Source organism: Lontra canadensis, unplaced genomic scaffold, assembly GCF_010015895.1.
Source record: "Lontra canadensis isolate GAN:19392208 unplaced genomic scaffold, GSC_riverotter_1.0 scaffold28, whole genome shotgun sequence".
In the NCBI taxonomy this organism is placed as follows: domain Eukaryota; kingdom Metazoa; phylum Chordata; class Mammalia; order Carnivora; family Mustelidae; genus Lontra; species Lontra canadensis.
Window position 1 is genome coordinate 4,215,007 of NW_022631022.1, and position 24,066 is coordinate 4,239,072.

The 24,066-nt window shown below is 51.0% G+C and overlaps 1 protein-coding gene across 1 annotated transcript in view; it reads left to right on the forward strand.

Annotated features, from left to right (window-relative positions):
• The window catches only part of LOC116871883, a 68,419-nt gene that overhangs the window by 18,133 nt on the left and 26,220 nt on the right, over positions 1 to 24,066 (forward strand). The window contains 3 exon segments of the mRNA XM_032864722.1: positions 482 to 632; positions 1,113 to 1,258; positions 18,820 to 18,893. Coding sequence (XP_032720613.1) covers positions 482 to 632; positions 1,113 to 1,258; positions 18,820 to 18,893 — 371 coding nt within the window.

Sequence of the window (24,066 nt, forward strand, 5' to 3'; positions counted from 1 at the left end):
TTTCTTTTCTTTTCTTTTCTTTTCTTTTCTTTTCTTTTTTAAGATTTATTTATTTGAAGGGTACCTGGGTGGCTCAGTGGGTTAAGCCTCTGCCCTTTGGCTCGGGTCGTGATCTCGGGGTCCTGGGATCGAGCCCCGCATCGGGCTCTCTGCTCAGCAGGGAGTCTGCTTTCCCCTCTCTCTCTGCCTACATGTGATCTCTCTGTCAAATAAATAAATAAAATCTTAAAAAGAAAAAAAAGATTTAGTTATTTGAGAGAGAGCACAGGCAGGGGGAAGGCCAGAGGGAGAGGGAGACCAGCAGATTCCCCACAGAGCAGGGAGCCCAGCTCAGGGCTTGGTCCCAGGACCCTGAAATCACAACCTGAGCCCAAATCAAGAGTCATCGGCTCAACCGGCTGTGCCACCCAGGTGCCCCCTAGGCGAGCTCTTGTCTGGGTCCTACAAAGTCTTTTCCTTCCTTTCCTTCCTTCTCTTCTAGGGTATTCGCTTTGATCCTGAGAACCCGCAGACCCTGAGGCTAGAGTTTGCCAAAGCCAACACCAAGATGGCCAAGAACAAGCTAATGGCTACACCTAATCCCACCAATGCTCACCCCGCCCTAGGAGCACACTTTATCGCACGGGACCCCTGTGAGTAGTGCTCAGAGCTGTCGTCTGTCATCTGCTGTCCTTTTACTTGGCTCAAGCTGGGGACCCGAGCAGAGTTGCATATGGAGGGGAGACATCAAGATCGTCATTGAGGGGTCCTCGCCAGGAGGCTTCTTCTGTCCACAGCCACCTCTCGCTAGGGTTCCTTCCTCCCCTGTAGCCTTTGTTGGACTGCACACGGACTGAGCTCCTGAGCTGTCTGTATCACCAACTCTCCCCTGAAGCGGTCTCTGGGTTCTCTTGGTTGAGGTGGGCAGGGGCCCATCTTAGGGCTTCTTGAAGCAGCGAGGATGCTCGCCATGCCAGGTCAAGCTGACAGGGCTTGTTTCCCTGGTCTTGGGGTCCTTGAGGGAAGTCTGGCCTCAGCGGGCACTTAGCACTTCAACCATTCTCTCTTTGGAATGGAGCAGTGGAAGGGGAGACCCATGCTCTGACCGTGGGGTCTGTTTTCTTCCGTTGCAGATGACCTTATGGGGGCTGCTCTGATCCCTGCGTCCCCAGAGGCCTGGGCTCCCTACCCTCTGTATACCACAGAGCTGACCCCCGCCATCTCACCTGCTGCATTCACCTACCCAGCTGCCACTGCCGCCGCCGCCCTCCACGCTCAGGTAAGCCCTTCTGGGGGAGGGGCAGTAGCTCCGATCTAGCCAGACTTTGTTCCTGGGTGGCCCCTGGGCCACTCATGCTGCCAGAGCCACAGCAGGACTGCTTTCTTCCATGATCTTCTCTTTAGGGTTTGGGATCAGGCAGAGGGGAGGGAGAGGATTAGCCGAGAGGCCACATCGAGGATCTGCGGCCAAATATGTGAGCTGAGAGAGACCCAGTGTGGTCCTACCACCCCCTGAGCCCCTCAGACGGGCTCCGTACTGCGTTTTGCCTGTGGTGACAGAGCGCAAGTGCCGGTCCCAGCCTGAGTGTGGCCTCCAGAGCCAGGCTGCCTGCCTCTGCCTCTCCCGTCTTCATAAACTTCAGAAAGCTTTTCAAGATTTGTGTCTTGGCTTTTTTACTGTCGGGCAGAATGAGAACAGTATTCTCTACCTCAGGGCTGTTGCCAGAGTTTCACGGTAACAGCACATAAGCGCTAGCGCGGCAGCGGGAGCGTCCCGAGGGCTGCGTGTGCGCTGGTTTTCACGAAGCCTGGACACTCTGCTTGGTGGCCCTGCGCTGGGGTGGGAAGCCGGGGATGAGCCTCTCTCAGGGAGGGCTGGGGAGGGCCCTGGGCACTGTGGGACTCTGTGCTCCTGAGTGCCGTTCCGTAGTGGGTACCTGAAAGGCCAGTGACCCGCCGTCCATCCTGGCCTGAGCCTTCCTGAGGCGGTGGTGGCAGGACACACCGCCGGGTGTAGGGACTGGGTGCCACCAGCGGCACAGTGAGGTTGAGGAGCAACGGCAAGCCCACTATGGCCTGTGGTCGGTAGACTGTGGGAAGAGCAACTGGGCCAGGCCCATTCTGCTGCTGACGGAGGTAGCCCAGCCAGGACAGGAGGGCAGGAGGAGGAGCAGGACATAAGAAGCCAGGACAAGGGAGTTCACAGGAACCAGAAGCTGAGGTGGGAGAGGTTGGGTGCTCTGCGCAAGGGAAGGCTGAGTGCGTGTCTGTCTCCAGTCCTCTGAAGAGCTCTGTGACATCTGGGTCCACCCAGTCCCAAGGTAGAAGGTATGGACTTCCCGGCTACTACCTTCACAGGCTGTTTCCTTCAGCCGGGGGATTCTTGGCGGTGACTGCTTTAGATCATACTGAGGGCAGAAGCGTGGTTAAACTTGGCACTGTTCCCCAGCTGAGTACCACAGACAGTTGGAAAATTGATCAGGGGATAGGAAGGTGGTAAAGATCCTTCCCTCAAGGGAAATGTTCGGGTATTTATCACAAGCCAGGTATTGCGGCGAGCAAGAATTTTGAGCCCGGAAGACAGTCCTTGTCCTCTGTGACCTGGCAGTGTGGGGAAGGTGGGCCGGAGTGCTCCTGGCCAAGAAGGGACTCTCACTGCAGCAGCCCTGCGAGGCCTTGCTGGCCTCTTTGCCTGTGATCCCAGCTTTGCCACCATTTAGCTCCATGATCTTTTGCAAGTGACTTTACCTCAGGGCCTCTGTGTGTGTCCTCATCTGTAAAATGAGAGGGCAAGACCAGATCAGGTGGAGAGGATCTCCCCCTTCTGCTCTGAGATGCTCTGCCATGACAGTGGTAAGGCAGCGGCTGGGAGCAAGACAGTGTGTCAGGTTAATACAGGGAGACGCCTCTGCCCTTTCTTTGGGCGGCTCCCCAGCTGGCTGGGAGTGGCACGTGACAACCTGTCCTTAAACGCCATACTGCAGGGCACGGTGCGCTCCAGTCATCTTCTTTTCCAGCTTCCTCCCACCCTATCCATGCCCAGGGGCTGTCCAACTGGTTTGACTGCCTCAGTCCAAATCCTGGCTCTTTCAACCCCTGTATGACCTTGGGCAAGTTACTTAACCTCTCTGTGTCTCCATTTCTTTGGAATGGTGATAATCATGCCTACTTTATCAGTGTTTGTTTTTCGCATGTTAGTGTAGAGGGAGAGCTAGAGAAGGGCCAGTTATCACAGTTACTATTTGCTGTCATTATTGTCTCACGCCCCTTGGGTCCTCCCTGAGGCTGGAGGTCTAAGTGGTTGTCGGTTCCTGTTTCTGGCCTCCCCCGGAAGGGAATAAAGGCTACCTCAAAGGATAAAGGCATTTTTTCAGGAGGAAGGCTAACAACAAGAAATCAGACCAGGGAGTGACTTGTTCTGTCCCTGCTACTCTGACTTCTCTGGAAGTCAGTCTCCAGAGCAGGAAACCACCATGTCTGGACCAAACGCAGTCATAAAAATGAGAGTATTTTCCAAGTAGAAGCATTTGTGCTTTTACCTTCCAAGAGTTCCCTTGTTCCCTGACAGTGCAGCCCAGACATGGGGGCCGTAAATCCTCAATAAGGAAAGTGGACGCTGTTGATCTGAGGGCATTATTCTGAACCTGGAGGAATAACAACTAACTTTCTGTGCTTGTGGGCAAGGAGGGGACTTGGAAAGAAGGTAGTAGCAAAAGGGGATGAAAAGCAGTCCTTCCTTGCCCTATCCCAGCATGTACATCCCAACTGCACGCCTTCTGCCACTAGCCCAGCCTCGGCTGAGGCATCCGTTTATGGCCACGGGGCCCAGACCTGCAGGAAGGGGCTTGGGGAGGGTTCAGTTGCACTCTGCCTTGGCATGAGGCCATTTTGTTCGACCCTCTGGTTCTCTTAATAGAATCTTCCCCTTTAAAAGGGTGAGGCATCCAAGAAGTATGGGTGGCAGGGGCACACCAGGGTCTGGCACAAGCCTGAAAGCAGGGGTTCTCTATGTCCCCTTGTGTCCCAGGGTCTTCTCAGACTGGGCTTCATTTTCTACTTCCACCTGAGGATGTGGGGGTCTTTGACCATGGCTCTTACACTGGCTCACTGCTTACTGGTGACCTTAACATTAAATGAACTCCCTTGCCTCTATTTTCTGATCTGTGTAATGGGCATGATAAGGTTCTCTACTATCCTGCTTCCCCCAAAATGGCTACTTTGAGTCCTTAGGATTGGTGGCTGGTTGGGTGCACGTGTATAAGACTATAGCTGTGGGTCTTTTTTTTTTTTTTTTTTTTAAATAAAAGTTATACATTTAATCTTTTAAAGCTTAAGTATGAGGCCCTTGTTTCCTGTCGGTAAATGTAGATCTACATTCCGGCTGTCTGGCAAACCCACCATCATATAAGTGTGTCCAGGTCCCCATGGATGGAACATGAGGCTGTTCACGCAGTTTTCTGTGCTGACAGGACGTGCTGCGGCAGACACCCTTGTCTACCCCGTGCGCCTGTCCTGCTGGTATCCTTATTGTAAACTGCTAGAACTATGACAAGGTCAAAGTGTAGACATGCCAGCCTGAGTGCTCCTTTAATTGGCTTTCTGATGAGTGAGGCGCCCGTATTTCTTGGCTGTTCCTGTTTCTTCTCATGTGGATTGAGTCCTCTGTCTACCTCTTGGTTATATCTTCTTAGTCCGTCCCAAGATCTGAGAGACGACTGAGTTCATGTGCCCCCTCCATGTGCCCTTTTCCCCCTTCGTTTTGATGTTGTCCCTCTTGGAGCTGGGTCCTTCTAGATGCCCACGGGCCTGTCCATGTGGGGTGGCTTCTCAGGACCCACAGAATCCCTGTGAACAACCAGAGGCCCTGGGAGTGGGCCGAGCACTCACTCCCTGAGGTGCTGGCCCTGATCGCTGTGCCTTACGGGTCTCGAGTTCTAAGCAGGGACAGGAAGGGATGGTGCTTCTCTAGAGCCCCAACTGCCAGCCTGTCCCCGGTGTCTTAGAAAGGCAGCCCCTCAAGGATGTTCTGTCCACTTGGATGGTGCTTCCCTCCCAAACTCAGAAATGGGGGTTGGCTTCTACTTCCTCCCCAAGGAGGTGGTGGCCCGTCTCAGGCTGGGGGGAGAGCTGCTGCTTTGGAGGCTGAGTCGCAGCACCTAGTGGGGTGAGGGGGACCCCATGAGGCAGGTCTTGCCAATGGAGCCGCTTACGCAGCTGCGGGATGCCTTGGCTTCTTCCCTTGTTATAAGAGAGACTCAGAGGCCTCCGAGTCCTCATTAATCAACATTTGTCCCTTGTCCAGCCCTGCAAGGCTCCCAGCCTGGCCAGACTTCTTGCCACAGGGCTGCAGCAGCCGGAGGCCGGGTGAGGGGTGGTGGTCCAGGCCCCCCCGGGGGTGTTTCACAGGCTTGGCTGATAGTCACCATGCTGGTTTCTTCCGTGTCCCTGTCTTGTGGGATGAGCTCTGTGCCCAGCCACCGGTCCAGCCTAGAGTATAATCCACAGCTCACCCGAGGGGAGGAGAAGCATCCCCCCACTTGGCTGTCAGCCAGCAGGGGAGGGAACTGCTTCCAGATGTTGTAGAGGCAGGGGAAGGCAGGGGAGAAGATAGTGGCCTCTGAGGCTGAACAGCTCAGAGGTAAGAAGAGGCACTTGACCCTTTTCTGTGCTGTATGGCTCTTAGTCAAGGTGGTTCCTGCGGCACGGGGTCAGCTGGTGACAGCAGTGTCTCATCCCCGGAGCCCAGGGAAGGTCCTGGTATTGGTCAGGTGACCTAGGATCTGCTGCTGCTATGTGCCAAGTGTCCTGGCATTTTAGGGTAACCAGCTTGTGCTAGGGAGCATGTGGTGACCAGGGTCTTGGGGTGTGCAAAATACCTATAACTTGAAGGAGATGCAGAAGTTCTTAGGAAGCGTCCACTGGCCCCCAGGTGACCTGGCATTGCCCGTGATCTTCTTGCTTAGAGGCGGGATTCCGGGCAGCCGAGTGGGAAACTGAGGCCACCACTGCAGCGCTGAGCGGGGGATCTGTGAGGCCAGCTGCAATTTGTTTTCTACACTGGTTCTTGCATCCCATCCCTTCCTTTTCCTGAGTGGACCCCGGGCCCCCTTCTCTGGGCACTCTGCCCTTTGCCCCTGACTTGTCTTGGGATGCCATGTTTCCCCAGCAGTCTGAGGCAGCCGCGGGGAGGCCGGGGCAGGTGGTGCTGTGTGTACCTGGGGCAGTCCTGGCTTGGCACCCAGTGTAGCTCAGTGCCCAGATGCTGGGCCTGTGGGGAGGCTGTACCTAGAAGGGGAGGGCACATCATGTCCTGACCTGGCTCTGGGAATCCTGCTCTGGGGTTACTGCTCCGTAGGGCCTGGGGGTTGAAGTAGCTGCCAGGCCCCCACTGGAGGGCTCGGCTGGCAGGTTACAAATCTCTGAGACTTGGGAGGCTGAGAAAGGAGGGAACGGAGGTATGGAAAGGGATGGAGGCATCCCCTGGGTCTCAGCCCTGGCTTCCTTGGCAAATCCTACAAGGACAGGGCCAGTGTCTGGGAGTCGTGCCTCTGGGAGACCACGGCACCTCTGGTTTCCCAGGTGTCTGTATGTCGTGTCTCCCCTGATCTTCACGGACGCCCTTGAGGATCAGCTCAGTCATCTCTGTCCTATGCGGGGATGAGGGCATGGAGACAGAAAGAAGCCGGGCAAAACTATAGGAGGTTCATTCTCCTAACGTTGGGCATTCTGCACGCTCCCAGTTTGGGGGGAGGGGCAGGTCGCGGGCATCAGTGCCCCCACTGCCAAGACTCCACCTGGCACAAGCTCGTGCCTTCACATCAGGCCTAGTGGAGTGCACAGCACGATTCACTTGAAACTCAACCCTGCGGAGGAGGCGGGTCAGGCGGCCCTCTCCCATTTTCAGGATGAAGAAACCGATGCCTAGAGGTGAGTAACTAGCCCGGCGTCGGCCAATCAGTGACAGAAGCAGGGCTCCAGCAGGCATGGTGACGGCTTTCCAGTCAAGAGAAGGGACTGCCCAGCTAGCTCCTGATATTGGCTTCTCTTGCAGGTGCGCTGGTACCCTTCCTCTGATACCACCCAGCAAGGATGGAAATATCGTCAGTTCTGTTAGTTCTTCAGTAAGTGCTGGCCCAGAGGCCCAGGAGGAAGAGTGTCTGAGAGCCTGGCTTCCTGTGGGGGCCACGGTTGCTCCCACTGCCTGAGCCCGGCAGCTGCTCGGTGCTAGGCATCCCCTGAGCTTGCGCGCTAGGCACTCTGGCTGGTCTCTCCCTTTCTCCCACTGTCACCCCCTGTCACCCATCTTGCAGCCTGTCATGAAGGCCAGGCCTGGGTTCAGGTCCGGTCCCACCCCTCTGCTCATGGCCACCTCTCTCCCCTCCCTCCAGGTCTTGTCACCACAGCTTGAAGCCCCTGCCCCGCTGGGGAGGAAGCCGCTCTGAGCTTCCACTGCCCCCAGGCGGCCTGTGGAGAGGTGCTGCTTCCTTCCAAAGACTGTGAATTTTAAGCCTGACTCAGTGGACTGCTTCCCATTTCCTTCCTCCTCTCCCTCTGCCCTGTTCCTCCCCCAAAGCCCTCTCACCGAGACCTCCCGGGAGGATTGGGGGGGCCTTCTTGCTGGGATACCCAGACCCAGCCCAGAGGCCTCACTGGGACTGAGCAAGGCCTGATCTCTGGTCCAGACTTGCTTCCAGAGCTCCACCTCAGAGAAACGGGGCATTTAATTTTGCATGTTTTCTGGCATGAATTAAGACACTTAAACTTGTGTATATGTGAGTGTACAGTTTGTTCTCACATTGTGTCACCATAGCAACAGGTCCTGGCCACCAGTGGTTCATCATTCCCGGTCCCTCTCTCCACACCCTCCCCAAAGCCCCTTGCTTCAGTGAGGACCGAGCCCCGCAGCTCACTCCGCCCGGCAGCCGGGGACCCCACCCCCACCCCCACGTGCTTCCAGGCCGAGCAGCAACGACCACCTAACAGAGGTAGTGTTTTCTTTTTCATTTCAAATCCGGGTCCTCCACTTCCTCCTTCTAGAGGGGCCAGCATCTATTAAGAAAATCCTTTCTCTGCCTGGTTTGCTCACCTCTCCACAGTGCACCCCATCCCTGCCCATGCTCCTCATTCTTTCTGAACTTTGAAACCAACCAAAAAGTGAAAGTATTTTTGTACCCTGTGTAACAAAATATTTATGCATCATAAAGGATTTTTCGTGTGTGTGTGCAATTAATTATTAAAGAGACCTTGTTCGCCTTGTCAGATAAGTTTAATGTTTAGTTTGAGGCATGAAGAAGAAAAGGGTTTCCATTCTCCAGCAGTGAGCCTTTGCGTCAGGCGTTAGTTTCAGAAAAATGAAGGGAAAAAAATTGTGCAATTTTTTTGTTTGTTTCGTGAGCACATCAGTGCTTTTGCCTTTGGCCACAGCTGTGGCTGTCTTGACTTTTTCAGACTTGGGAGATAAGGTGGCTGTTGTAATTGCTGATCCTGTGAGAATGTGAAGCTGGATAATATATGAAATGCAAAATAAAAAGTCATCCAAAGTAACTGTTCTCTGGCCTTTGCTTCCACGGGACCCAGATGGCCACTGGGAGGGCACAACTGAAGGGTAGACGTTGTGAGCTGTGGGGAGAAAGGTGAAGTGGGCCCGGGCCCTGGGGCTCACGTAGCCTCTCCTTGCTTCCTTTGTTGTCTAACTTAAGTCCTGGAGGAAAGGGACTTGCCAAGGATCCCACGGCGGGGGAACATCTGCCAGCCCACCCTGCTTTTGATTCATTCACTTTGTCCTCATCCCAGTTCTGAGCACATGGGTGGAGAGTCTCTGCACCCAGAGAAAACACCCAGATGGGACCTTTGTTTTCTCTGGGTGCTGTGCTCTAGTTGGCCTGACCTTCCTGGCCTGCAGCCTTTCCAGGCCCTCTAGAAGAAAAGGACTGTGCTTTGGGAGTCTTTGGTGTGAGGCTATGCTGGAGGGAGGGGAACCCAGGAGTCTGGCCCAGAAAGGGCAACGCTCCTGCACTCTTGTAGGCTCCCCGTGAGCTCTGTGGTGGCTGATTCCTGAGGGGAGGTTTTGCTGGAAGCTGGAGTACGTGGGTATGAAGGTCAGGGAAACCGTGTAGAGCTGAGACCCCAGACTGCCCCGAACCCAGTCAGAACTGCAGCGGACCCAGTTTTGTGATTTGGAGCCTCAGTTTCATATGTGAAGTGGTGGTTTGGAATCCTTTCCAGCTCTTGGAGCTGGAGGGTTGGCGCAATGTCCTCATGGCTTTGCGGTTTGTCTTTTCGGTCTACGCCCCGCCCCCCACCCCATACCCTTCTTAGCTTGGCTCCAAGCTGTGCCTAGAAAGGGACGACAGAAGCGGCCCCAGAGGCTCCAGCTGTAGGGTTTCATTCCAGTCTTGTTCAGAGCAAAACGGGAGCTGCTGTGGCTGCCCTGGTCTCCCTCTCTCCTCCCTGCCTCACCTTTTCTGAATCCCAGCCCTGCACTGGGGGATTTGGGTCTAAGGTGTTCTGATAAGTGTGTCAGCTGTTAGAGGCTATGGGGTATCTGCACATGAGGGGAGAACACGCCCCCAGGTATTGTGCGGGAGGAGGAGGAGCCTGGCAGGGTGACAGGGACCCCAGAGGGAGGTCTGTGTCCACACCAGCATGGCAGCCTGAGGAGGGGTGGATGCTTTCCTGCGTGTACACCTCACCTCCCTGTGGTATCTGGACCAGCGAGGCATCGCTTCCCAGCCCGAAGCATCCCTTAGTGCTGGCGGGGAGCTGCTCTGAACCCCTGCCCCCCACCTCCAGGGCCATGCTGATGCCTGACCTACTTCCGCTGTGTCAGGAACCACTGGGTCTTCCTGAGGTGGTGAATTATTTAGCTGGGGCGCTGGGCCTTTCTGAGAGGGGCTAGGAAAGCTGCTCCATAATTTAAAGGCCCCTGCTCCTCTGGCTTCCCTGGGGGGCCTCCTTCACGCCTTGCTGAGCAGGGCCCAGGCCTGGGTCTGAGAGGAGGAGCCAGGAAAGAGAGGGGCCCCCGAGGCCATCCCAGAGGAGCTCTCCAGCTGGACTGGGGCCTTTCCTCAGGGTGAGAGGCCTTTGCAGAAAGTCATGTCTGGACTGAACTATAAAGCTATAAAGTTAAAATCTCTCTGGCAAGGACAGTAAGATGGATCAGAAGCAGTAGACCTGCCACCCATTCTGGGCTTCTTCCAAAAAGCACCTTATTCCTTCCCAGAGGGGTTTAATCCTGATCTTTTACAGGCAAAAGGCTTCTTTCCTTTCTGAAAGGATTTTAGGCATCTGGGAACAGCCAGGGTTCTTTTGGTCCTTCCCAGCAGCATCGAGATCATGTCCGTGGCAGAGGAGGCCTCTTCACAAGGGCACGCACCTCCCGCTCCCCTTCACACACGAGGGAGGCCTGTGTAAATGGATGCTTGTCCAGGCACTTGGGAGCCCGGGCTACCCGCCATGCCTGCCCTGAAGCTGGCTCTGGATTTCCTGGGAAAAAAGATGGTACTTGGCCATTCTTTGGCATTGCTGCCTAAACAGCCTTTTTAGGGATGTGTCTTAATTTGGAGCCTTTGTAGGAGAGCAGGTTCCTTGGACCACCTTTGGAACTTCTAGACTGTGTGGCCTGACATTGAGCTTCTTTGAGACTTAGCACAGGATGAAGGCTTATTAGGCTCCATGGGGTCCTGGAAGTCTCAGGAGGGAAGGGGACTCACCGGTTCCTTGCCCCTCCCACCCTGCCCAGCCTGTCGTGCATGTGCCTGGCCAACTCCATTTTTCTAGGTCTGGAATAAAGCTTTTTGATCTTGAGGAACTCTCTGTCAGAATGCAAATGTCCCTGAAAAATAGGGCAAAGCCCTTCAGAATAGGATTAGGGAAAGTACCAGAAGGGAACCCTGGAAGGGAGAAAAAACATGGAGGAAGAAAGACTTTCCTACAAAGTGTCAGGAGGAAGAAGAAAAAATGTCTCCACCCAGCTACCTATTTCTCTACCCCACCTAACTTTCCTTCCACGCAAGGCCTCCCCCAACCCGCAGTCATGGGCCACCTCCAGGAAAGCAGGCACTGTTCCCTGACGTTTTCCTTCAGGAACAGAGTAGGATCTGAGGGCCCGCCCCTGTGAGGGGGGAGAGGCTGGGCAGATCGCTGTCCCGGCAGTGTTCCAGAGCTGACAGGAAAGGGGCCTAAGCTCCTGAAGCCTTTCCCCTGGGTCTCCTTGACCATCACCCAGCCCACCCACACTCTGCTCAGGGCAGACAACATCCACAGGCTCCCCCATTCTCTGGCCCCTGAATAGGTTGGGTGAGTGGGAGCCCCTGCTGGCATTGGGAGGGAGGTCAGGTGCCCCTTAGGCATGGTCTTCACGACCTTAGAGCAAACCACATTTCCTGGTTTTCTGAGGGGTCCTTGACCATCAGAATCAGAATATTAGCACAGAGAGTATTTAGTCCAGTCTCCCATTTTATAGATGAGGAAACTGAAGCACGAGAGATGAAGTGGTTTTCTCTTAAGGTTATAAAAACAACAGCTAAGGCATGCTTCACTCCTATCTCCTGACTCCCAGCCCAGCTCCTTCCACCACCCATGTGGCCATTCCAGAAATGTGCGCGCACATACACACACACACACACAAACACATCCTTTAGCTGCAGAGAGGCAGCAGCCCCAGGATGGCCATGGGCTTGGAAGTCTATCCCAGCAGTTCCAGAGGCCAGGACTAGAGCTCAGGTTTCCTGTCATGCCACACTCCGCTTTCTGCCCAGGTGTCTTGGTCTTGGTATGGCCTGATCTCTTTCTAGGATACTGGGTGCTGCTCCTAGATTAAGGGACACAGAGACCCATCTACCTTCAGCCCAGCCCTGTGCTGTCTCTCTTAACCTAAGGGGTAAGGTTGTTGGGTCTGTAGGACCCCTCTGGCTTTTGCCTTATGAAAGAACCAAGGTGGTGAATTTTCCGTTTAACACAAATTTAGTAAGATGAGTCTCAGATAGGAACGGTGGTTGTATCATTCCGTGAAAACCCATTGCCCTTCTCTCAGTATTAGGAGTGTTGATGTTTACAGAGGAATGTGCCTAATGCCTAGGAGGTACTCAGTGACACTTGGCTCTGATTATCTTTAGAAAAACACCTGTTCTGGGGCACCTCTGTGGCTCAGTGGGTTGAGCCTCTGCCTTCGGTTCAGGTTGTGGACTCAGGGTCCTGGGATCAAGCCCCACATCGGGCTCTCTGCTCAGTGGGGAGCCTGCTTCCCCCTCTCTCTCTGCCTACTTGTGATCTCTTTCTTTATATCTCTTTATAAATAAATAAAATCTTCGAAAAAAAGAAAAAAAAAAGAAACACCTGTTTTCTTTCTCTCGTCCTGAACAAGTAGTGAAACTGAGGTGATTTTTTTATAGTTTTTTTTATTTGTCAGAGAGAGAGTGCAAGCAGGAAGCGGCAGGCAGAGGGAGAAGCAGGCTCCCCGCGAGCAGGGAGCCCAATGTGGGGCTCAATCCCAGGACCCTGGGATCATGACCTGAGCCGAAGGCAGATACTTAACTGGCTGAGCCACCTAGGCATCCCTGAAGTGATTCTAATTTATGCATTCCTTGGTTATTTTCCCAGTGGATCAAGGGTTCTCAAAAGGTTTTTAACCACACGTTCTACCTGGAGGAGTGGTGGAGGAAGGAAAGGGCAGAGGCTTAGGAATCCCAGCGGACATCTGGAAACCTCCAGAGCTGGCTTGTAGGATCTGAGAGTCCGACGATAGCAGTGGTTATACCGACAGTGATAGTCACTTACTCCTTTACAGCTGACAAACATGTTCACACACAGCCTCTCTGGTGATCCTCAGAAAAGCCCTGTGAGATAAGCAAGAAAGGCATTATTATCTACTTTTTGCAGCTATGGAAATGGAAGTTAGAAGGGCCCCATGGAGGGGTGCCTGGGTGGCTCAGCTGGTTGAGCATCTGACTCTTGATTTCGGCTCAGGGCATGATCTCAGGGTCCTGGGATCGAGCCCCACATCGGGGTTCCATGCCTAGTGAGGGGTCTGCTTCTCTCCCTCTCATTCTACCCCTCTCCCTGCTTTCTCTCAAACAAATCTAAAGAAAAAAGGGGGGCCCACAGAAAGCAAAAGGCTCAAGACCCGGTTTTCTGACACATCTGTCCCAAGTTAAAAGTTTCCCTGTAATTCTGGGCCACAGGGTCTCAAAACAGCCAGGGCTCCTGGGAGACTGGGAGAATCTCATGGAAACCGGAAGAGCCCACTTGGGCACGAAGAACAACCAGCAATTACCCACACCTTTCTAGTTACGTGGTTAAGAGGCTAACCAAACAAACACGAAGCAAAGGCTCCAGCCATTATCGTATGTGTAAGGGAAAAACCCCTGGGTAAGCGTGATCAGAACTCAGAAGTCTGAAGGTAGACGTGTTTCCTGATTTGGCTAGAGCGGGGTCATATGTGTATCTGTAGCGACTCCTCATACCCGACTTGGATGATCTTGTTAACGTTTTGTAAGCAATCGCATCTTCGCAATGCCGCCTGAATGAGTTGTTTTTATCACTCAAGATGAATCACTGGAGTTTGTGGCTTTCAATACCTTAAAATCACAGGGCTAGGAGAGAAGGCGGGAGCTATGCCCACAGCCTATAGTCACGAAGCACTCCTGTCTCTGATTTTTGCAGTTGCTCTGGGATGTGATCTGGGGAATACCCGTCTCCATTTCATGGACAGGAAGTTCAAGTCTGGAGACGTGCCAGGGTTGTATTTGGCTCTCGTCACTGAGGGGGGGAACCACACCCTCTAACCCATTCATTCTCTCTGCACTCATCCTTCCTTGCCACCGACTCTTGTTGGACGTTTTTTCCCTGTGTAGCCTGGGTCTGGTGCTCAGGTGAGGGTAAATTTCCCATTCTGGGGATGCAGCTGTAGATTTGGACTGTGGATCAACTTAAGTGCATGGAAACCAGGAGGGCAAGATTTAGAAATGGACGGTTCCAGGGCACCTGGGTGGCTCAGTTGGTTAAGCATCTAACTCTTGAATTCCGCTTGGGTCATGATCTCAGGGTTGTGAGATCAAGCCCATGTCAGCCTCCATGCTGGGCTGGAACCTGCTTAAGTCCCTCTCTCCCCCTCCCTCTGCCCTCCCCCGCCCCCAAATAAAGAAAGAAGGAAGTCAGTGGTTCCAGATGGCTCAGTCCCGCCCCCCTCAACTCCCCCTGCCGCCCTCCTGTTCTCCTCTGCCTCCCCTCTCCTGAGTCCAGACCCTGCTCTAGAGGCATGTTTTGTGGTTCTGTGCTTGGCTTCTCAGAACAGCTACATGGGTGGTTTAAGATGTGGGCGTGGAGGGAGATGCCCCTATTTCCCACCCCAGGGTGACTCCTCAGCTTCTGGAGCAGGACGCCATAGACGGTCAGCCCCTGGTAAAGGCAACCTCTCCTACTAGAGGCTTTTCAGCTGTGCCAGTTTCTCTTTCCAGGCCCAGGTTCTCATTCTGGAACTGATGGAGTGTGCCTGTTGGAAAGTGGCTTGGGTCTCAGGAAAGAGATGGAGAAAGAGACACCATGAAGAGGATTTCCCCCAAAATCAATTCCCCCCAATTTTTTTTTGCATGTGCTCTTCATGGATATGTATATTTGTTTTTTAAAGTTTTTAAATTTTTTTAAAAGATTTTGTTTATGTATTTGACAGAGGGAGAGAGCACAAGCAGGGGGAGGGGCAATGGGAGAGGGAGAAGCAGACTCCCCACTGAGCAGGGAGCCCAACTTGGGCTCCATCCCTGGGATCATGACCTGAGCTGAAGGCAGACACTTTACTGAGTGAGCCACTGAGGCACCCCATTATTTTTAAAAGTAGTTTCTACATCAAACACAGGGCTTGAACTCATGACCCCGGGATCAAGAGTCACATGCTTTTCTGATTAAGCCAGACAGGTGCCCCTATGGACATACATATTTAAATCCCTTGGGGTGCCTAGATGGCTCAGTCAGTTAAGCTTCTGCCTTTAGCTCAGGTCATGATCCCAGGTCCTGGGATCGAGCCCCACATTCTGCTTCTTGCTCAGTGGGGAGCCTGCTGCCCCCTCTCCCTCTGCCTGCCACTCTGCCAGCTTGTGACATATCTGTCAAATAAATAAATAAAATCTTTAAAAAAGAAATCTCTCCAGTCCACAGCCACAGATGCCCCATACTACTTTCACAGTTTCAAAGGACTTTCTTTCATGATTCTCTAGAGCCTATGGGCTGATTGTCAAACTCAGGCAGGCATTCAGTACCCATCTCAGTCTGGCTTCTGGCCCTTTCTTTACTGTGCATTCAAGTCAAGACATTTGCTGACCACTATGCATGTGCTGAGATACTCAAAGAGAGAAGTTTTTCCCTCTGAAATTGAGGTAACTTGGGAGCTCAGTGTGACCTTACCCTAGGTCTCATTTCCTGATGTATCTCCCAGCATGTTCTGGGACCCCAACGAGTCCCTTTCTCTGTCTTTGGCTTTTTTCCTGTCCTCCCTCCTCCACATCCTCCATTGCCCCCTTGTCCTATGACCGCTTGTGTTTACATCTCAGGCGTCTTGTCTTGGCCCAGTGGTTCCTGAGGTGACGTTTCTGCTCACCCAACACAGCCTGACGCAGGTGACCTCTGATGAGGCCTCCCTCTTCTCAGGGGCCTGGTGGGTGGAGTGAGGCTCTGGCGCCCTCTTGTGGTGAAAAATGTCCACAAGCCTCACCCAGATATCTTTTTTGATATCCCAAGAGGAACTCTGCCTGGGGCTACTTCTGGATCCCTTTGTTCTGGGTTGCCTCTGTTCTGGCTAATGCCCTCAAAGTTAGTGTCAGCAGGCAATCACAAATATTTAGGGAACATTGTTAACACTGGGCCACCTGGCTGGCTCAGTACACAGACCTAGGGACTCTTGATCATGTTGGGAAGAGAGTTTACTTAAAATAAATAAATAAATAAGGGGCCCCTGGGTGGCTCAGTCGTTAACGTCTGCCTTTGGCTCAGGTTGAGATCAAGACCCTGAGGAGCTCCCTCCTCAGCAGGGCGCCTGCTTCTCCCTCTCCTACTCCCCCTGGTTGTGTTCCCTCTCTCACTGTCTCTCTCTAATAAATAAATAAAATCTTCAAAAAATACATTTAGGGAGCACCTACTGGATTTGTACATAGTTTGTATTGTAGATAGCCAGTTGCTGTGCTGGAATTGGGGATATGAAGGTAAATATTAGGTCCTGAGAAATTGGATCCAGTCCCTTACTTGCGTTCACAGACGGAGAAGCATTGACTCTAAGAGGCAAAGAGATGTGCCCCAATTCACTCAGTTATGTAAAATGACATAACACAGGTGTGCTGACTCACTGTTTCACAAAAGATCAAGTCAGTTACCTGTAAGCCCTTCTGGTTGATGGATTAAACTCCTAGATGTCCATAGTAATGTGTCAGGAATGGCATCGAGCTTTCTAACTACCACTCATATTTTCAGAGTTTACGTGTTTAATTTCTCATGTCTGGGAATGGCTTAGATTTGGACAGCTTCTTCTCAGAGCACTATTCCCAAATGTCTCTGTATCAGTTAGCACTGCCAGGTGTTGATATCATCTGTGTAAACCTGACTGGTCTCTCAGCCCATGCTGGAAGTTTCTTTAGGGCACAGGTCATGCCATCATCACTCACCAGCATAGTCTAGGGCACCTCCTGGTGCCTAACACATGTCTGCTAAGTGGCTACTTCACTTCTGAGACGATATTGCAGGCAATATCTGCATGTCTCTTTGGACATGTGTCCTCAAGAGAATGCTACTTCAACAGACTGTTCCCGCTCTGTGAAAGCAGTTGGAGCTGTGGGACGGTGCAATGGGCTGCCTTCATAGGCAATGATTTTCTTGTCCCCAAAAGTCTTCAGATATAAACTAGATGCTGCTTAGTGGGGATATTCTTGTAGCAAGTCACAAACTGGATGACTGGTTGGCCCCATCCTGGTATTTTTTGATCCTGCTCTCCATCATGAAATATCCACCTTAGTCAGAAGTTGCAGACTCCCAGCCTGCAGGGTAAGGGGTGGCACTGAGGGAGGTGGCCTGGGTGTCTTGGGGGCAGGAAAGCTCAGGCCTGCTGAAAGGGACAGTGCTTCTGGGCCCCAGCCAGTGGCAGCTCAGTAGGATGGTGGCCTCGCATGGCTTGATGTTTTGATCTTTCAAGAGAAATCGGACATTCAGATTTTAATGGGCAAATTGGATTCATGATTTCGGTTGTTGGCAACTAACCCTCAATTTTAAAAACTGTTGCATGTACTAAACCATGCCCATGTGTTGTTGGTTTGCAACTCAAAGATTTTTTCTAGTTTTCACTTTGTTCAGTAAGCCCAGGGACAAAAATCCCCAAGTGCTCAGTTGCACTCAACTCATGTGTATGGCCCCTCCTCTGCCTCCTTTGTTCCTTTCCTTTTCGACAGAAGCAATTTTGGCCATCCTCTCATCATCACCTACGTCAATCCCAGATCTCCCCTGGTGACGGGAAGCTGTATCGGCAATGCCTCGAGAGGCCACTAGGGGGCAGGGTCGGGTGCAGAGAACATTTGGTTTTGACGAGCGGAATCGTGAGGTTTGTAATTACCATTTGCCATTGTTGCCGATTTCAGCCCTGAATCCAGGTTTTTGGAGTTCAGGAAGGCATCTGGGGTCGGTCCCTGAGAGTTCAGTGTGGCTTGCCATTTCCCTGCATCACTTCTGGAGTGCAAATTTCTACCTGGACTCCCTGTCCCCGACCCACCGCCGGCCTTGCAGGTCCTGTAACCACCCAGCATTCCCTGATGTCAGATCCGCCTAAACGCATTTCCCACAGAACTTTCGAGAGCCTTCAATGGCTCATCATTACACACAGCTTTTCAGAAGGGTAGTGGCAAGCCGCTGGTCCCTGTTAAGTGAAAGGGAGTGGGATGGGAGGAGCTTTGACTTAAGACATCTTAAGTGTGATGCTGGGGGCAAGCTTTGCTGTTATGACTGCAGAGACGAGGAGGTGGAAGCACATGGAGAAAAATGACCAATTCAGCCGTCAGGTAGACTTCATAACTTCTAACTGTCCTTGCTAGATGGTGGGGGAGATAAAAACTTAAAATATGGTTTCCGTCCTTAAAGAAACTATAGCTTGTTAGGAAGACATGAAACACGTGTATAAAAATGTAACTAACTCCCCAGCTTCCAGACAGCTAGTACAGGCAATGATGCCAGCAGGAACTTGGAGAGGGCCCTGGATCTAAACAGAAGGCTTCGCCAAAGCCATAGCGGTCTCCACACTTGAGTATGTGTATCCCGGAGGTACACAGAAGCTTCTGTAAGGGTCAGTGGCAGGATTGTGTTGAAGGGAATCAATTTCCAGCCCGCCATCTTCCAGGAAGACTAGTCTGTGCTTCTGAACGCCTTGCCTCACTTCCCTTCATTTCCACAATTTCTTGCCTGGCATTTTAGGAAAGAAAAGTGTGTTAACCATCAGTGCTGCTCACCCATAGTCCCTGTTCTCCTCCAGGTACTTTCCCACCTTTTAGAAGTCAGGTTTTGGGGTGCCTGGGTGGCATGGTCAATTGGGCCTCTGACTCGGTTTCAGCTCAGGTCATGATCTCAAGGTCCTGAGATTGAGCGGGGTTTCTGTTTGAGTTTGCTCTCCCTCTCCCTATGTCCCTCCTGCTCTATGCCCTCTTTCTCTCTCTAAAAATAAATAAATAAATCTTCTTAAAAAAAAAAAAAAAGGTCAGGTGTGGCCATGTGACTTGCTTTGGCCAATATGGGTCTTCTGGGTGAACGCATTTTGGAGCCCATGTGTGATTCTCCCTCTTACCTTCTCTCTGCCCTGGTGACTGACTGATGACATTTCAGACGGTGGCATCGGGATCCCTGAGTGACGATGGCATGGACCAGAACTCCCAGCTGACCTGCAACGGACACGTATCGTGAGTTGGGGGGAAGAATCTTTGTGGGTTAAAAGCAATTGAGATTTTGAGGTTGCTTGTTACGATAGCCTAATTTAACCTATGCTATTATATATAGGACTCCTGTCTTCCCCATCCTAATTCTTATTTTGGTGTGTTTCCTTGGTGTGTAAAAGTCTCTGGGGCTCCAAGGAAACAATTTAAAATAGTGATTTCCATATTGAGAAAGCAAATGACTCAGGATGTCTGGGCAATAAATCATTTCGCAAATCAAAGATTTCCCAATATTTTGCTTTCAACCGTTGAGGGAGGTGAAGCAAATTCAGTTGTTACTGGTTGGATGATTAGGTGGTATTGAGTAACTCTGCTTGAACTTCTTCCATTCCCAGGTACTTGTTTATGTGAATGAGATTTCTCAATATTATCATTTACAAAAATAGGATGTAGGGATAAAATTGATGTTGATTGCTGTCGTATTCCAGCATGTATATAAATATTTCAATATGAGTTGTATTTCTTAAAAATTTTACTCCCTGGGGCACCTGGCTGGCTCAGTTGGTAAAGCATGCAACTCTTGATCTCTGGGGCTTGGTCGTGAGTTCGAGCCCCACGCTAGGGATAGAGCTTACTTAAAAAATATTTTTACTCCTTATATTTAATAATGCTCTATCAACATTTGAATATATTCATGTCATTTTGATAAACAGTGAACAAATTATAACTATAATAAGTCAGTCCAGAAGAAAAATTTAAACTCTGCAGCCTTATGGCCACAAAAAAATAAAATATAATTTTAATTATGTATATAAAAATATACATATGTATTATGTATATATTTATGGTAGAGAAGTATTGTTTGATGATCAATAAAAGATTTTCACGTATAAACTATATACTCCATTAGGATAGCATTATGTGGGAGAAGTAGAAAGAAAATGCATTCAAGGAGAAAATGCAGCGATGTAAATTTTCCTCTTTTAAAGAAGCGCTTACTTACGTATTTTGCAAATGGTTGATGATGAGTATCAAATCACTGTGATTCTAGTTTAATTTTTAAATGTCAGTATGGGGATGCCGGGGTGGCTCAATTAAGTGTCTGCCTTCAGCTCAGGTCATGATCCTGGAGTCCTGGGATTAAGCTCCACATTGGGCTCCTTGCCCAGTAGGAAGCCTGCTTCTCCCTCTCCCAGTCTCACCACTTGTGTTCCCTCTCTCGCTGTGTCTTTCTCTGTCAAATAAATAAAATCTTTAAAAATAAATAAATAAATATAAATGTCAGTATGTCCATTATGCCAGAAATCATATCCTTTGCAACTGCACTTGACCCTTAAACAACACGGGTTTGAATTGTGGGGGTCCACTTATACATGGATTTTTTTTAAGATTTTATTTTAATTTAATTTAAAATTTTTAAAAGATTTTATTTATTTATTTGACATACAGAGGTCACAAGCAGGCAGAGAGGCAGGCAGAGAGAGAGGGGGAAGCAGGCTCCCCGCCGAGCAGAGAGCCTGATACGGGGCTCGCTCCCAGGACCCTGGGATCATGACCCGAGCCGAAGGCAGAGGCTCTAACCCACTGAGCCAACCAGGCACCCCTAATTTTATTTTATTTTAAAAAAATACTTATTTGAGAGAGAGTATGAGCAGAGGGAAGGGGAGAGGGAGAAGCAGACTCCTTGCTGAGTATGGAGCCCATGGGGCTCAATCCCAGGACCCCAAGATCATGACCTGAGCTGAAGGTAGATGCTTAACTGACTGGGCCACCCAGGTGCCCCAAGATTTTAAAGTCAGCTCTGCACCCAACATGGGGCTCAAACTCACAACCCTAAGATCAAGAGTTGGATGCTGAGCCAGCCAGGCATTCCTGGATTTTTTTTTTTTAATAAATACAGTACAGTACTGTAAATGTATTTTCTCTTCCTTATGGTTTTTTAGTAATATGTTCTTTTCTCTCGCTTACTTTATTGTAAGAATACAGTATATAATAAGTATAATATATGAAATATGTGTTACTAGACTATGTTAATTGGTACAGTGCCCAATCAACAGTAGGCTATTAGTAGTTAAGTTTGGGGAAGCGAGAAGTTATACATGGGTTTTTGACTGCAGGACTAGACACCCTAACTCCCTCATTGTTCAAGGGTCAACTATATTTAAACCTAGTTGAAAAAAATTTTTTTTAATTTCAAGAGAATGCATAGTTCATGGAGAGAAGCATGAAACGCAAGTTGGGGTGAGACTAACAGTTACCAGGCTAAGGCATCTCTACCTCTTAATTTTAATTATGTAAGTTACGTGTGATTATAATCTCCTTGTCAAATAGTCAAGCTTTAGGGATAGGCTTGGGACCATCACCTCCATTTCTGGTCCCTTCCCCGCCTCCCCAGTGATGACCTTGGCTTTCAGTTTGGTGTTCCCTCCTTCTAGTGGGTTTCCATGCATTCACATGCACAGGTTGCTTCATGAGAGGACATGCAGGGGAAGGAATTTTAACTTTATCACAGGATGAAGCAGCCAGGGCCGGGGGATGGGCTGTGATCGCTTCAGTATATGATTTTTTTATGGCTGATGACTGGAGTTTGCTCACTGGGAAAAGGAGAACTGTAATTTGGGAGAGGGAAGGAGTGGGGTTAGTTTTGGCACAAAGTCTGTGACAGTATTGTCAGAGGATGGCATTAAGTATCATGTCACTGGGAAGTGGAGGGGATGATACAGAAGAGGTGGTGGGAGGACACCAGGTCTCACCTTTATTTGCTCACAGACCTGGCTGGGTAGAAATATTCTCTCTAGAAACAGGTGGCCCTCATGGTTTCGTTTACGTCCCCACTTTTCATAGAGACAAGGGCCCGGAAAACAATGGAATGATCACACAAGTGTGATGAGCTTCCATGTTCAGGACATTGGGGGACGGTAGGGACTATGGCAAAATGGACGATAGCCCAAGCTCTTTCGACAGGAGCCGTCCTTACTCAACCCACTCAGTGCTGTCTGGAGGAAATATGGCATCAGTGCTAGCCATATCTTCTTCAAGAGACTGTAGAAATTGGGACTTTTTTGTGTGAAATCTCTCAGTATTGGTTCAAAAATTTCTTAAGTGCTGTGCTGGCCAAACAAGGCATGTGTTTACAGGATGCATTTGACCTGTGCCTGCTAGTTTGTGATCTTTGTTTTAAGGCTTCTTGCCTAAAGGCAGAGTACTGGACCATCATGTGATCTCTTATCTCTTGGCATGCTGCCGGGCTCTAAGATCTGCGGTTCTGAGGGACTCTAGGCTTCTTAGAGAGATGCTGTGGGAATGGTTAACTTCACTGCTGATGTCTGGTTCCCACCTGCTGTCCAACATCTAGCTGGTAATAGAGCTCTGCCGGGAAGTTGGGAGCTCTGCAGAAGATTCCAGAAGCATCCTCATAAATCCAGGGAAGTGAGCCAAGGTAGATTCACTAGAAGTTAAGACTCCTCCTGGGGGTTGGTCTTAAGGCCTCCAGTGTCCTCCTCTCAAGCGTTGGGGCTGGTTCTTGTGCCTCTCCCAGGGCAGAGCCCAGTGGGAATATAGACTGGTGACTGTTTCTCAAAAGGTTTTGTCCTGTGACTAAATCCAAGCAAGGCAGTCAGACAGAAATGAAAAAGCACGCTCCTGTGTGTGTGTGTGTGTGTGTGTGTGCGCGCGCTCTCTCTCTCTCTCTCTCTCTCTCTCTCTCTCTGTCCCCAGCACTCCCAAGACCTTTTCCCACGCAGTCCCATGGCTGCCGGAAGGGCAGCTGGTCATGGGAACGGACTCGAGGTCCCCTCCCCCCATGGAAGCTCCACCCTGCTCCATTTACTCCCAGCCCTGCGAGCCTGGTTCCCTCCACCCCACTTACTACTTCCACGGAAGGAAATAGCTGAACAATGCAGCAGATCAGAGACTGGGCACTGGGCCAAGGGCCCTGGGCTCCAAGCTCTGGCTGCTCTACTCCCACTGCACTCCCCTCCCTCTCCCTAAGTGTCGCCTAAGGTTGCCTTCCTCAGACCTTCTTCTCTACCTTCTCACCGTCCCTAGGAAACTTCAGATGGCTAACAGGACCTTTTGCCCCTTTCCTGGGCTTGCCCCTTCCCCATTATGGGGTAGCCAGTGATGTCCCTACTTCCACTGAAGTATGATTCCTAGTATGAGGGCCAGAAGCTTGGCTTTGATGGAGATTTTGGCCAGTGGGATTGGGTGGGAAGGAAGGGTTATTTTTCCTGAAGTTTAACTCCAGAGGTGAAAGCAAGTCCTGAGAATGGAGAGAGTGCTGGAACAAGAGCCCCGGGAGCTCTCAGTCTGTCTTCCAGAAAGAGCCATCTCAATGGGGCAGGAGGGGATGCATATGCTCACAGGCCTGGAGGTGGGGGGGGCATTCTGAGAGGATCAGAAAGGAATCGCTAGTCATTTCCAGTTTCTTGCGGCTGGGAAGGTGGTGGGAACCACTACTTTTGTTTTTCCTGTTGGTCTAAAATCCTATTCTGTTTGGATCCGGAACCCCATGCCCCAGGCAGTTCTGCCTCTTGCTCATTCTTGGTTCTGGTGCTTTCTAATGGCCTCGCCTTCCGCCAGGCATTTCCTGCCCTGGGAGCCAAGGGGCAGGGTTCCTCACAAATTTTTGTCACCTCTAATAGCCAAACCAGTCTCCCCTCTCTTCCTCAGATCAGGATTCAGGGAGTAGGGTGTGGGTTGGAAGCTGGAGTCTGTGAAGGGAGCTCACTGGATAAGTGCCAAGAGGCCCATCCTCAGATGCTTTCTCCTGCCACACCCCAGGTGGTGCCAGGACATGGGTGAGAGAAGTCTTCAATCCCAGTCTCTTTCCCTTGACATTTGCTCCCCCCTTCAGTGATTCTGTCCCTGTGTAGCTTGGCCGTATGCGAGGGGGCTGCTTGGAAGCCTAAAGTCTTGACAGCTGGAAAAGAGTGCTCACAAGCCCACTCCCAAACTCAGAATATAGCTGAGAAGCTCAGGCACAGAGCTCAGGTGCCTTGCCCAAGATCAACAACCAATAAAAGGGGGAGAACTGGGACTCTCAGGTTTTCTGACTCTTAGGCAATGTCTTTCTGTAACTTTCTAGTTTCCAAAGGCTGTGTTGGCATAACCCTATGGGGGGGGGCGTGCGGGGGGAACAGAAGAAAAAGTGTCAGTCACTTGGTGTCCTAATCTTCTTGCTTGAGCCTTTTAGAACCCT